We start from the raw sequence: 15,299 nt of genomic DNA on the forward strand, positions 1-15,299 counted from the left end.
CGCATGGACCAAACTGGACGTTTCCCCCTGAAGACAAAGAGAGGACACTGCAGACATTGCAGTAAAGGGTACACCAATACCCAATGCAGTAAGTGTGATGTCCGCCTCTGTTTTTCAGAGGACAGGAACTGTTTCTGGGATTACCACTATAAGTAAAGGTGGACTTCACACTGAGCACATAAATTTCAGTGGAGAGCGAGAGAACACTGCAGACATTGCACTGTTAACAATGTAAATAAATAAAGATCTTATTTGTTGGAATAAACAACTCTTCATAATAACATGACTGAGATTATTATTCATTTTATACACTGGTTTGGTAAAAACAAAAACACTGCAAATTAATCCTTAATTATGCAGCTTGATGGGCACCTCTTCGGACCTGACGTGCTGCCCAGCTACGCAAACGCAGCTACGTGGATGTACTCTCTTGTAATTGGCCAGAGTGATCACAAGTCTCCGGATGTTTTGGTCTCGTTGCTGAAAGAGTGCATGAAGCGGTGGAAAAACCCCAGCCCCCCTGTGCTGCCAGCTTCTCCAAGCCCCGTGCTCCCTCTTTTGCCAAAACCACCATGAGAACGACCGACAACTGGCTGAAGGAAGAGCTGCAACGGGTGAAAGAAAGGCAGAAAGCAACGGAGGAGTGCCTGCTCAGATGCATTCCGTTTAGTTTTGCTTTTTAACTTTATTTATAGTTAACGGTTTTGATTGCATTCTTTTTTCTTTGTGTGTTGCTGACGGCATTACATTATAATTCTGGAAAAGAAACTGCAACAGGATGCTTTTACCCTACACTCGAGTATAAACACACACTCTCTCACTTAAAGCAATTTTATTCTTTTTTGCATTTCACAAAATAATAATAAAAAACAATAATAATGATAATATATTCTATTTATAAGGCACTTTTAAAAGGTCATTTAATAAAGTCAGCTGCATGTGGAGGCTTAATGAGACTTGGATGAAGGAACACTAGCAGTTAGGAGGTATTTAAGGTGATTATAGGTTGTTCGAGTGTTTCAACTGGTCACTGTACACCTCCGTTGTTGGAGGAAATGCAAGCATTTTTCCTGAGTAAGTCCATAAAGTGTTAAAGATTTTTTTTTTTAAATACAACAGACTTCTTATTGATATAAAGGTGATAATGCCAGTCTTTCCCCAACCCTACAACCTGCGACAATGCAGGCTCACAAGGTCTGTTCCTGCAACAGCTTCTTTCAAGTCACTGTCAGGCTTGTGGCACCGGACAGTAAGGAGGGACAGACATATTTCAAGTGTTGAGTCAAGGAAGCAAAGTAAAAGCCCTTAAAAATAAATGAGCAGCTCTGGCCCAAAAGAGAGTGCAAGCCCCAAAGCTTACCTCTCTTTTTTGCAGACACACTCCGGTTTTGGACATTCTTGCAGGGATGACATGCTGACCTCATCTTCTGACCCCTCTTCTCTTGGCATACTGACATCTGGACAAACAAATAACTTTATTGTAGTATACACTACATGAAATATGTAATAGCCGTCAGTGCAGTGGTTGTGTTATTTTATAAAATAATTTAGTATATTCAATTCAATTTTCTATTCAGTTTATTTATATAGCGCTGATTCACAACAGATGTCGTCTCAAGGCACTTAATAAGAAGTCAGTATATGGGATTTGTGTCTCTTAAAGAGAGACAGTTTATTTCATCCCGTCTCCTATAGTCCTAAATTCTTTTCAAGTGACTAGTGACGTGAAAATATTAGTTGTCATGTTAGCCCAGGGATGGGCAACTCCAGTCCTCAAGGGCCACTATTCTGCAGGTCTGAAATGTTTCCCTGCTTCAACACACCTGATTCAAATTAAATAGATCAAACAGCTTGTTGCCAAGCTCTGCACAATGAATCAGGTGTGTTGCAGCAGGGAAACATCTAAAACCTAAAGGATAGTGGCCCTCAAGCAGTATATTTCCTCATATAGTGTATGGACGACAGACCGTCCCACGCAGTCCACTAGTGCTGAAGTAGCTGTGCGCCGAAAAGATTGTATGTTGGACAATATAAGATGAACTGATTTCATCAGACAGAAAGCGACTGTTGTTACTGACATTACAAGTAGAATTAACGACAAGGCTGTATGAGTTTATTAGATGTCATCTAACCCGATGGCATATGCGTTTGAGCCAGTGATGAGGAGGAGGGTTGAGAGACCCGTTTTTGGTTGAGGGAGCTGCAGCAGCTCCGGACGGAGATGACAGTGAGGAGAGGGTCGGCAACCCTTTGCAGTGCAAGTGCGGTCACTGCGATCAACCGTGGAGTCTGTTTGCTGCCATGAAGCAGACTTGGATAATGTGCTCAGGGAATTGTCCTGCATCACCTTATCGCGCACATTCCAGATGTTCTGTAGTGACAGGGACGTGTTGGAGTAGCTGTGCTATCCCTGTATGAAGTCTGTGCCGAGAGATTAGAGCAACCTATAAGCAATAGGTGGGTTCCCGCTAACCTCAAAGTTAATGCTACTTGTAATTTCAGGCAGTACTGACGCAGTGTTCAGTTTTAAAACTGGGGTTGTGTTTGACTGATTGTGCAGCCTCTGCATCATACAGGTCTCCTGACAGAGTTGCAGGAGAAAGAGGTGGGTGGGACAAAGAAGGGAGGTGGAGTTGTTGATGTTGAAATTTTTGCCACGTGCTGTGTGAAATGCACGAAAGGTAAGAATTGCGTTCAAGCTCACCGGTTGCAGACACTCCCTGGTTTTGACTTTGTGATGTGGAGGTACATTCTTGCGTGGATGACATGCTGACCTCATCGTCTGACCCATCATCTCTTAGCATACTGACATCTGGAGAGGGAAATAACTTAATACAATACACAAAATATCTAAAACGGATCATTTAAAAATCAATTTAGGAACATCGTATACACATACCTTCAATGTCCTCTGCTAAAGGTCCCTCCATGTCAATGGTCTCTAAAATGATAATTGATAAAAAATTGAGTTTGGAAAGCTGAAACTATGGGCAATCTGCAAGAGTATACAACAGTAGCATTATCTCTCATCCCGTCACCATTACTGCCCTATGTTTTACATGGTAAATAGTTGTTTTCTGAATGCGGAAGACTAAATGTCATATATTGTGCCTTCAAGAATATAAAGTTAATTACCATTCACATCGACTTGTATTTCATCGAGGCTCTTTCCTTTGTAATCTCCTAGGCGTCCTTGTTCCATTGCCAGGAGGACTTTACTTACTTTGGCTAATTGGAGGGTGCTTTCTGGGAGCCTGTAGTGTTTCCTGTGAACAGCGATATTATGACCAAGGAAGTCTGCCAACTGGTCGAGCTCAGTGGTTTTGAGGTTCAGAACAGTAGACAGGGTAGCAATATGTTATATATGAGATTAGTCAATAATTTAATCAGTCAGAAAAGAGAGAGAGTTGAGCTTCTCTAATAAATGATTACTGATTGATTGTTGGTGATCTCTATTTAATTGATAATTAATGCACCAGGCGAGGACGAGGACTCGACCGGATTTTGGCAACAGAGACCGGCCCTACCGGGGTTTGTCCCGGTATGCTGGCTGACCAGTAGCCTACATCACTGGGCACGTTGTATCTTTTTTTTTTTTTTTTTAAGCACACACCTGAGCGCTGATCACTGGACATCACTCCTGCAGGTGTTTATGCCAATCCAATAGATTCAATTTCAAATGAATCCATTTAAATTCAGATTTTAAAAGCAATTGTTCAAAACAATCGATTCAGGTTCAAAGTAAATGATTCCCATTCAAATATAAAATTCAAATTCGCTTACTAGTGGCAAAAAATTTATCACATAAACAATTATATTGTTAAAATGTGTTTTGGGGCTTACCAGAATGCTTTTTGTGCGTCTCAGTGGTGGAACAAGTTCATCATCCGATTGATTGTTGGAATGGTTGCTTGGAGAAGCCTCATCACAAGTTTCTTTCACAACAGTTTCATCTGAATCGTACAAATGATCTGAAAAATCTGGGCCAATATCATTCTGCCCTATAATAACATCCAGGTGTGGGGTGGGAGGTTCGTTTTCCATACCATCCTCATCAGTTTCATCACTATCTGGATAATCAACCAGTGAAAATCCTTGGACAGTAAATACCTAAAAATAAACAAAAATTCATTAAGTATGGAATTAGAAAGGTTGGCCAAAGAAACATGGCATGGTCTGACTAAAAATCTAAATCCAGAAATGTGAACATCAGCCCTTTTAGACAGTGTACAATTATAAATGTTAAAATCAGAGTACAGCTATACTATAGTATTACAATACTATCATATAGTTGCCTGAGGAAGACCATTTGGATCGAAACCTTTGTTTTTTAGTCAATAAAAAAGGTAACTGTGAGCTTTAACCCAGTATGCAGATTTTCTTCTTTTTCCTCCCCAGATGTTACCATAATGCATTAAAAGGTGCCCCACAAGAATGGGACTGGAAAGATGCCAGTGTGTGTTACATTACCTGGCCTTTACAACCCAATAAAGGTCACCTGACTACTTTAAAGCCCCGTGAGCATTGGTCCATGGTCCAATTGACCATTACAGGGGTTTTCAGTGCATCAAATCAAAATATTTAACATCAAAATTCAAATCAAAAATATTGCTTTAAAACATCTAACAGCTCAGACACAGTATACAATTACGAATGTTAAAATCACAGTTGAGGTCATGTCAGGTGTTGCCACAGTGCATTAAAAACAATTACCGTAAGAACTGGACGGAAGGGCCCCACATGGGTCAGACTACAGACATACGAGTGTGTAAAGGAGGGACTTGAGAAACAAATGTATTTGGAAGATGGAAGGACCCCATAAGAACATGACTGGAAACATGCCGGTGTGTGTGACATTACCTGGCCTTTAACAGCCAATATAAAGCCACATAAGCATTGGTCCACTTTAGTAATAGAACACCACCACATACATGTCAGCATAGATGAATGTGTTTGAATGTACTTTTACCTGTGTGCAGGTCTGATCTGGGTTAGGTCTATCATTAAGCATCTGAGGAACAGGGCTGGTCTCATTCTCTTCTGCTGCAGCAGGAGTCTGAAGGCCTTTCACCTGAAATAGACAGACAAGAAGAGACTCAGAACTGTATGAAGAGACATTCACAGGCTAATAAGGTCATCTAATGGTGAAACAGCACTGAACTTTAACTGAGAGCATGGACTAAAAAGCTGCTCACGTCTATTCCAAGAGTTTGCAGTGGATCAAATCAAAATATTGCTTTAAAACATCTAACAGCTCAGACACAGTATACAATTACGATGTTAAAATCACAGTTGAGGTCATGTCAGGTGTTGCCACAGTGCATTAAAAACAATTACCGTAAGAACTGGACGGAAGGGCCCCACATGGGTCAGACTACAGACATACGAGTGTGTAAAGGAGGGACTTGAGAAACAAATGTATTTGGAAGATGGAAGGACCCCATAAGAACATGACTGGAAACATGCCGGTGTGTGTGACATTACCTGGCCTTTAACAGCCAATATAAAGCCACATAAGCATTGGTCCACTTTAGTAATAGAACACCACCACATACATGTCAGCATAGATGAATGTGTTTGAATGTACTTTTACCTGTGTGCAGGTCTGATCTGGGTTAGGTCTATCATTAAGCATCTGAGGAACAGGGCTGGTCTCATTCTCTTCTGCTGCAGCAGGAGTCTGAAGGCCTTTCACCTGAAATAGACAGACAAGAAGAGACTCAGAACTGTATGAAGAGACATTCACAGGCTAATAAGGTCATCTAATGGTGAAACAGCACTGAACTTTAACTGAGAGCATGGACTAAAAAGCAGCTCACGTCTATTCCAAGAGTTTGCAGTGGATCAAATCAAAATATTGCTTTAAAACATCTAACAGCTCAGACACAGTATACAATTACGAATGTTAAAATCACAGTTGAGGTCATGTCAGGTGTTGCCACAGTGCATTAAAAACAATTACCGTAAGAACTGGACGGAAGGGCCCCACATGGGTCAGACTACAGACATACGAGTGTGTAAAGGAGGGACTTGAGAAACAAATGTATTTGGAAGATGGAAGGACCCCATAAGAACATGACTGGAAACATGCCGGTGTGTGTGACATTACCTGGCCTTTAACAGCCAATATAAAGCCACATAAGCATTGGTCCACTTTAGTAATAGAACACCACCACATACATGTCAGCATAGATGAATGTGTTTGAATGTACTTTTACCTGTGTGCAGGTCTGATCTGGGTTAGGTCTATCATTAAGCATCTGAGGAACAGGGCTGGTCTCATTCTCTTCTGCTGCAGCAGGAGTCTGAAGGCCTTTCACCTGAAATAGACAGACAAGAAGAGACTCAGAACTGTATGAAGAGACATTCACAGGCTAATAAGGTCATCTAATGGTGAAACAGCACTGAACTTTAACTGAGAGCATGGACTAAAAAGCAGCTCACGTCTATTCCAAGAGTTTGCAGTGGATCAAATCAAAATATTGCTTTAAAACATCTAACAGCTCAGACACAGTATACAATTACGAATGTTAAAATCACAGTTGAGGTCATGTCAGGTGTTGCCACAGTGCATTAAAAACAATTACCGTAAGAACTGGACGGAAGGGCCCCACATGGGTCAGACTACAGACATACGAGTGTGTAAAGGAGGGACTTGAGAAACAAATGTATTTGGAAGATGGAAGGACCCCATAAGAACATGACTGGAAACATGCCGGTGTGTGTGACATTACCTGGCCTTTAACAGCCAATATAAAGCCACATAAGCATTGGTCCACTTTAGTAATAGAACACCACCACATACATGTCAGCATAGATGAATGTGTTTGAATGTACTTTTACCTGTGTGCAGGTCTGATCTGGGTTAGGTCTATCATTAAGCATCTGAGGAACAGGGCTGGTCTCATTCTCTTCTGCTGCAGCAGGAGTCTGAAGGCCTTTCACCTGAAATAGACAGACAAGAAGAGACTCAGAACTGTATGAAGAGACATTCACAGGCTAATAAGGTCATCTAATGGTGAAACAGCACTGAACTTTAACTGAGAGCATGGACTAAAAAGCTGCTCACGTCTATTCCAAGAGTTTGCAGTGGATCAAATCAAAATATTGCTTTAAAACATCTAACAGCTCAGACACAGTATACAATTACGAATGTTAAAATCACAGTTGAGGTCATGTCAGGTGTTGCCACAGTGCATTAAAAACAATTACCGTAAGAACTGGACGGAAGGGCCCCACATGGGTCAGACTACAGACATACGAGTGTGTAAAGGAGGGACTTGAGAAACAAATGTATTTGGAAGATGGAAGGACCCCATAAGAACATGACTGGAAACATGCCGGTGTGTGTGACATTACCTGGCCTTTAACAGCCAATATAAAGCCACATAAGCATTGGTCCACTTTAGTAATAGAACACCACCACATACATGTCAGCATAGATGAATGTGTTTGAATGTACTTTTACCTGTGTGCAGGTCTGATCTGGGTTAGGTCTATCATTAAGCATCTGAGGAACAGGGCTGGTCTCATTCTCTTCTGCTGCAGCAGGAGTCTGAAGGCCTTTCACCTGAAATAGACAGACAAGAAGAGACTCAGAACTGTATGAAGAGACATTCACAGGCTAATAAGGTCATCTAATGGTGAAACAGCACTGAACTTTAACTGAGAGCATGGACTAAAAAGCTGCTCACGTCTATTCCAAGAGTTTGCAGTGGATCATGGATAGGGTTAGGATAGGGTCATGGATACATGTCAGCATAGATGAATGTGTTTGAATGTACTTTTACCTGTGTGCAGGTCTGATCTGGGTTAGGTCTATCATTCAGCATCTGAGGAACAGGGCTGGTCTCATTCTCTTCTGCTGCGGCTGGAGCTTGGTTTTTTTTCAACTGGATTGCAGATAAAGAAGAACTCATTTTAACACACATCACAGATCAAAGATTAAATGCATTTCCATAGACAGTCAAGAGTAATATTGGAAACATGGTTAATTTTGGAGAAATACAAAATTTTCTTTTGCAACAAAAAAATTTAAAAAAAGAAATCTCTATACTTAATCTAACCAACTCACCTTACAGCGCCAAGGCCATTTTGAATCACCATAGTTGTAATCAATTTCATCTCCTATTTCTATTTTCTTCAGAGAAAAAAGGCACAAATGTGGTTTGTTGTCAACTATGATTTTTTTCATAACGCAATTTGGATTTTGGTGGTTGTCATTGACCAATCTTCCGAGAGATAAATCTTCTTCAGATGCATCCAGGCTGAAAAGTATCAAAAAAATGGTAATAGTTTTACATCTTTTTAAAAGTTTTATTGAAAGAGTTATTTTCAAAAGAATTTAAGAGTATTTTTGCTTAACTCATTCATCAAGTATTAAACCCTTGTTTCAGGGTTAACTCGTAATTTCGCTAAATCAATACAAAACATCCATCTTTCAATGTTTACCATAAGTGATGATTCTGCCACTGAAAGTCAAAGAGAAATGTGCTTTCAATCTCTGAGTATTTTCTTGACTTGCATTCCTCCTGTGTGAGGAGTTTACCCCTGTACTCCAACACGAAGTCCCCGGGTTCAATGGGTTGTGTGGCAAACACTCCTCTTCCTACAATAATATAATAATTAAACATTTCATTCTGGGACTCAAAAACAGATACTACAGTATTTTCAAAGTGAGGTTGATGTTCTTGCGTCTAGTCAGTGTATTACCTGCAGACAATGCTCAGCACTCTCCCAGTTGTGATACACACTCTACAGGTAAAGTGCTTTTTTGATCAGACTTTGTGGCCAAAAAATGTTTTTGATGCAGACCCATCCACATCAATGCATCATTGAGGTCCTGTCTATGCTGTCTAATTTTCACTTTTCCACGAGAATCAATAGCCGCGTTTCCACTGTCGGGCCAGTGCGAGCCAGGGCTTTAAACTGGGCCGAGCCGGGCTAATGGCCTCGGGCCAGGAGCACCGGGCTCAAAACCAGCTGTTGCGTTTCCACTGTCTGGCCAGAAGCTCCACAGCGCTTCACTAAAACACGCTAGGGGTGAACTAGCACGGCCCGGCTCTGGCCCGACAGTGGAAACACGGCTACTGTATGTTATGATTGCCTAACGATTATACACTGGCCGGGAAGCCGATATTTAAAAGTGAAGCGTTTGTTTACCCCTGGGTTCGTCAACCAGCCCACGTGCATGCGCACTCAAATACGAGATTTTAATTTCTGCCCCGACTTGACGTCAAGACGGGGCAGGAAATACCATATATGGACACCTATGCTGCAGGAAGCCCGCCCTGCCCCTCTCCCCCTCATATTCAGTCGCGAAAGATGCAGAAACGTAGTGCACACGTGAGTTGCTCTGTTGTTGACTGCCAGAATCAACATGTAACTTAAATGTGTTTTCTCTCCCAAGAACGGACCAAGCTGTCAGGGACCAGTGGATTAAATTCATTTTTAATGACGCGGTTCCTACAACCCTTCCCACTGGCTTAACGTTAGGTGTCTGTGCTAATCATTTTACACCGGAATCGTTCACAAATTTGAATGTCTAAAAAACCACAACGTGAAACAAGGCGAAAACACCACATGATTGATATCAATAACAACTGTAAGCTGATAAAAAAAAGTAGACTACATCTCCGTTAATGTAATCTACATTAAATAAAAGGTATAATGAATGTCTCAGTCAAAATGATTGTTTTTACCATTCAGAGACATCTTGATGTAGACGTCCTTCCATCGACTCTACATCTTCCCTTTCCAGCTCAGATTCAGAGTCTGGCTCGTGCATGTACGGTTGAATTCCGTAGGTCGCAGCCAGGTCGGGTGCATTTACAACTTGCGCCATGATGTCATTTTGGAATGATATGCTGAAGTTACGTGCGGTGTCAACCCCCCTCCTTCCTGCCACCAATCAACGCGCCCCTTTGCATTATTAAAATGACCATCCATGACAGCCAAAATATCACATCAGATCTCGCGAGACAATAATGCCTTCAGAAATAAGGGTCAGAGGAGCTCTCCACTTTTCTTTTTTAGAAGGGCCTGAAAGGCTATAATAGAGCGTGGGTATCCAAGGTAATACTAAGTTATGACTCCTTTAAACTGAGAGTGCCGTGTACCATTTAGTGCAGGTAACACCAGTGAAGCGTAAGAACATCATGCAACTCAGACTTTTGACATAGACAGACGGTACTATACTGATCCACAACTGGAAAAATACATTGTAGCCGCAGCAAGGCATGAAACTAAATATTAAATAGCAATATAAAAAACGGAAAGTATTCCTGATTTACAAAATAAATATAGGACACAGAAAAGCAATATAACAAACGTATATACAACAAATAGAGAGACTAGTTAAATAATGTATTGTGCAAATGAGCTTTAAAGACCCACTCCGATGATAATCATGTTTTTCGTGTTGTTAACATGTTCTTGTGGCATTTTTCTAAAGCTAGAGGACATATCTTTAGAAAATTAAGCTCAAAATTGCATTTTTGAGTATTTCTGCATTCAAATGGCTGTGAACCAATGGCAGTCACTAAAAGGCAGCCTAAAACAGACTGGAGTTGTGATGTAATAACTCTGGGGGGGCCACAAGCTCCTGCCCCACTCCGCTCAGGTTATGAGGAGTAGAGAAGACAATGGCGGATCAACACCTGTGTGCTGTAGTGGGTTGCAGTGCTAAGAAGAGAGATATTGGTATTAGCTTTCATAATTTACCGCAGCGCTGGCTCCGCCCACAACGCAGAGGCTAATTGCTAATGAGCACAGCTGGGACACTTAAGCAGAAGATTACTAACTTTGTCAGGCGAGGAAATTATATTGCCAGATGCCTAGCATGCAACTTAGCCAAGTCTACCCAACGAACTAGCCATGACTGGTGGGGAGGATGAAGCTGCTGCCGGGAGCTTTGAATCTCAGGTGGCTATACGCATCGTTGTTGTACGGGGCTGTACATTGCTCCATTTACACTTGGTCACATAAATGTGTCGGATATAAATCCGATTTTCAACTCCCGCACTATATACTGATTTAATGGAGTTAAGATATGTGCTGCATTTTATTGATCGTCAGCTAAAATGTCAACATCAAAGAGAGAGTGGCAACAGCGCTGGTAAGATCATCTCGTTTCTTTACTTTTAATGAAGATGATTGTGTGTTAAGCATCTGCGACTTACTTTCACTTTGATTTGCGATAGTTTGCAAGTTGGCTTGATGAATAGATGCTCAGCTGCGCCGTGTTGCAGTAGCGTCGTCATATCTAGCTATAACATGACGTATAGCCTATAATAACACTCTCTCACACGTTTATTTTTGTGCATTTTTGGGAGGAGTAACATTTACATATGTGGTTTCAACAACCAGATGCACATACACTTGTCCGATCACAGAAAACATATGAAGTGAAGTGTAAACAGCCCCCGAGTGGTGGTATGCCAGCGAGCTTTGCTTGGCATAATTTAAAATGGTTGGTCGCAGAGTAAACGGTCACGACAATACTCTTCTTCTGTTGTTTGTTTACACTATGCACAAAACACAGGTAGCCTAGATCGCGCAGTAGGGTGTTTCATTCATGTTAGCTGACGACACCTTGTGTCCCCGACAGGAAAATACCCAGCTGCGTGTTCTGTGAATGTAGGTGCGGTGTCAATTTAGAACACATAGGAATTGCGCGAAAATATAACGATATTCGAAAATGCTTTTTTATGATCGAATTTCGCACGCAGTTCCGACTATTCGAAGATCGCGACTCATCCCTAACATCAACAATAATACTTTTTTGCTTTTGAAATGCACAAGTTGTGTCAAGGAATCTTCTGCAACTTACCTTTGTAACGGTCAATGAATCTCGGCATAAACCCATCCTTGTCAGTGCAAGACAGAATGTATGTCTTTGCATCGTCTATAGGCTTTTTCCTCCTCCTCCTTGTGGACATAATGGCTCTGTGAAAATAATTGTAATTCGTACTTAGTCAAGGCAAATCTCACAAAAAGGTTTTTGAAAAATAGCGAGTCACAAAAAAAATCTATTATGTAAAATAAATAAATAAACAGACATTCATACAAACACATAGACGCTGCAACAGCTGTGTACTGAGCTTTGCTATTGCAAGATGCACATTGTTTAACATCAAACACGGGCTAATGAAATATGCAAATTCTGAAATGAGCACACTGAAAGCTGACCGAGCCTGTTGAAGCCGAGAAGTTAACTTGTTAGATGATAACCATGTTGTGCTGCACAGACACTCCGTAATCAATTTAAACTAGGGATGTCAAACTTAACTTCTGGTACAGCAGCATGGCGGCGTTGCCACATGACCATTGACTGACATATGCAGCATCACATCCTTCCTCATACATAAGCGCATGGATGGTTATGGGGGGGTCCAGGGTAGGCCGGTACCACCAGGACAAAAGCTTGGTGAAAACTTCCCTTAGAAGTATTGAGTCTAAACAAGCAAAGGTTTCACATCTTGCTACATTTGTTGATCAGTTGATCAGTCACAGTGATGCTCTGAAATTTAAGAATGTGTTTTTATTTGTTAAAAATGTGGGTCAATGACGTGACGCCTAAATTTTCTGTTCGACTGCATTTTTTCAGGCAAAAATGGGTTTAAATGCCTAAAAGGATACTGCATATTTGTAGTACCTCTCCCATGTATGTACAACTTTTCAAAAACCTTTACTTATTTGTTATTTTTTTGTTATTTAAAGTGTCAAAACATCATGTGGTGTTCGGCCATAACTTCTGTTTTTAAAACATCTTTGATATTGATTATTATTGAGTGACTCCAACACGGCACCGTAGCTTCAGTCCTGCGTTAGCTTCTGGCTAACCTCCATCAGCGAGTCCTGCCCTGTCTTGCTCACAATTCACAACCGATTCCACCTTTAACGACAGGACTTCACTGCACCCTGTCTCTGCCCCGCTGTCATGTCCGTGGTGACGTTATTAGGTTAAGCCAACTGCTAATAGTAATATTATGTCGCTAACGTTAGCTACATGGCAGCTAAACGAGGTAGCAAACATCACGATATAACGCCAAAATAAACTCACCATAAAACCATGCCTAGCTTACCTGTTGCATGAAGAAGTCGGTATTTGTAAAAATATTCAGATGTCCAACCACTCCGTCTTCTTCTTTCTTCAATCTTCTATCCTTGAAGTCTTCTTCTTCATCTACTTCTTCTTCTTGTGCAATTTCCGCAGTTTTCCTTACATTCGCGGCTGATTGTACAGTGCAGTAATTTCATTGGCCAAAGGTTTCAGATTCCCGCGGTGTGTATTCGATTTCGCGGGAAGTGTATATCCTGACTTCCGGTACAAAAAGGCTGGACGATACACACCTTCACACACATACCCACTTTTTGCTACCTTACGGGCCACTTTTTAGAAATGAAAAAAAAAGCAATGGTAGCATCAGGGGAAGCTGCTGAGCTCATTTTAATTGAAATCGGAGTGGGGCCCACCATTTTGGGCCCCACTCCGATTTTGGAACTCCTTAGGTGGATGTGCTCCCACCGATGGGAACCCACACCGACGCAAATGTTAGTACACACACACACACACACACACACACACACACACACACACACACACACTGTTTCCGAGGCAGTACACTTCAGTGCACATCTAGCAGTTTAGTAAAATTTTCTTTCTCTATGGTGTAGGATGAGTAGGGCTGCTCCCTAATAGTCGACTAAACCATTAGTCAATGGGAAGAGTCTTACGTGAAGAAGTTTTTATTGGTCAGTTAGTTGCAGAAAAACAACAAACTCAGTTCAGGAACTGAACTGAAAAGGAAAGTATCGGGGGCAAGAATTCCAGCAAGATGGGGGGGGTCTCAAAGAGATAGGAGCATCTACTACTTATTTCAGACAGAGGCTGAAATGATGCCCTACATGAAGTGCCAGTACAAGATAGAAAATTTTTTTTTTTTTTACTTTGAGTCATGCAAAACTACCATAGAGGAGTCACAGAACTACAATACACGGCTGGAAATGCAGTATAATAGGTCTGCTTTAAAACTCACTAAATTCATCTTGTTTAGTCTTTCAACTGTCCAACAATCACCAGCTCTGGTTTGGTGGGGGAAAAAAGTAATTCACAGAGTTAGATATGAAGATATTCTGCCTCTCTGATGCCTGACCTCCCCCTCGCTCCTCTACCGCTTGATTCTTGTCCTGTCCCCGAACCCCTGAACCCACCATGTCTTTGCCATCCCCGGAGTCAGAGTTAAGTGTCAAGTGAGTCACTGAACTCAATTTCCCAGGAACCCCAAGAAACTTGAACACCTCATTGATAAAAACAGCAGCACAAACTCTGTTTGTTCTCTTTCGACTCTCTTCTCATCTTTTTTTTCTACTTACCCCACCCAGTAACCTTGTATAGAGAGGGAGGAGCTGGGTACCATGTTGTGCCAGACAGATTTTGCTTTAACCAACAAGTCTTTAACACTCCTTTGTATTCATTATTTATTTAATTGTATGTTAATCTGTCACTGAGCCGGACAGGGGGGATATAATAGGGATGGGGGGCACAAACATCACATAAACAGACACAGCAAAGGACAGCACCTGCAGGAGAACGGGGATAGGGGTGGGGACAACAGGACAGAGGAAAACACCAATTGGAGAAAGTGAAGACACCTGCAAGAGAACAGTGAGGGGGGCTTTGAGGAAAGAAAAGAGAGAATTTATTCTTCTTTGTATCATGGAACACTGAAGACTAGAAGATAAACAGTTTCAAACACAAAGCGCCTAAAAAAACAACATTCATATACTCTGTCTCTTATTTCTTATGCACACCAATAAAATGTGTTTCACATTTACTTGTAAACAACATTTAACAGTGCTTAATAAGATAACTCAATAATTATTACTGTGTTCGCCTGGTAGACCAGCTGTAGAATAACAAACAGGAGCTTAAAAGTTCGCTGTTCTCACCCCCCATTCTCTCTCCTCTGCGCTACTCTCAAACTTTCACAGTCGTGACTAGCAATAAAAATCTTGGTCTTCTTGAATTTAACAAGAGCAACAACAGCTTTAATCACACTATTACTCAGAATTACAATAGACAAGACATATTATAATTGCATTACGAAACTACTTTATCGTCGTAAAAGTTGCGCATGAACGACTTCCGGTGTTGTCAAGGAAATGGGTTTACACTGATGTTAAAGTCAGCTACACCAGCCAAACAACATACATAAGCAGACATAAGAAAACAACTGAGGGAGAATGAAAAGGAGAAACAGTAAAGCAAAATAAATAAAACACAGCACAGCCCTAAG

At 41.3% G+C, this 15,299-nt stretch overlaps 1 protein-coding gene across 1 annotated transcript; it reads right to left on the bottom strand.

Moving 5' to 3' along the window:
• Nucleotides 1–1,158: 1,158 nt before the first annotated feature.
• Nucleotides 1,159–13,049, bottom strand: LOC119884464 (putative uncharacterized protein DDB_G0290521). The gene is made up of 13 exons (XM_038694870.1): nucleotides 11,831–13,049; nucleotides 8,452–8,608; nucleotides 7,791–8,267; nucleotides 7,469–7,570; nucleotides 6,844–6,945; nucleotides 6,219–6,320; nucleotides 5,594–5,695; nucleotides 4,970–5,071; nucleotides 3,844–4,110; nucleotides 3,136–3,266; nucleotides 2,900–2,941; nucleotides 2,705–2,812; nucleotides 1,159–1,457 (listed from the first exon to the last, which is right to left on the bottom strand). Exons 3-10 carry the CDS (start codon nucleotides 7,929–7,931, stop codon nucleotides 3,216–3,218), a joined length of 969 nt encoding a protein of 322 aa, XP_038550798.1. The 5' UTR covers nucleotides 7,932–8,267; nucleotides 8,452–8,608; nucleotides 11,831–13,049; the 3' UTR covers nucleotides 1,159–1,457; nucleotides 2,705–2,812; nucleotides 2,900–2,941; nucleotides 3,136–3,215.
• Nucleotides 13,050–15,299: the final 2,250 nt, after the last annotated feature.

Source organism: Micropterus salmoides, unplaced genomic scaffold, assembly GCF_014851395.1.
Source record: "Micropterus salmoides isolate LMB-PRFRI ecotype aquatic unplaced genomic scaffold, ASM1485139v1 Ms_hic_scaffold_3476, whole genome shotgun sequence".
Taxonomy (NCBI): Eukaryota; Metazoa; Chordata; class Actinopteri; order Centrarchiformes; family Centrarchidae; genus Micropterus; species Micropterus salmoides.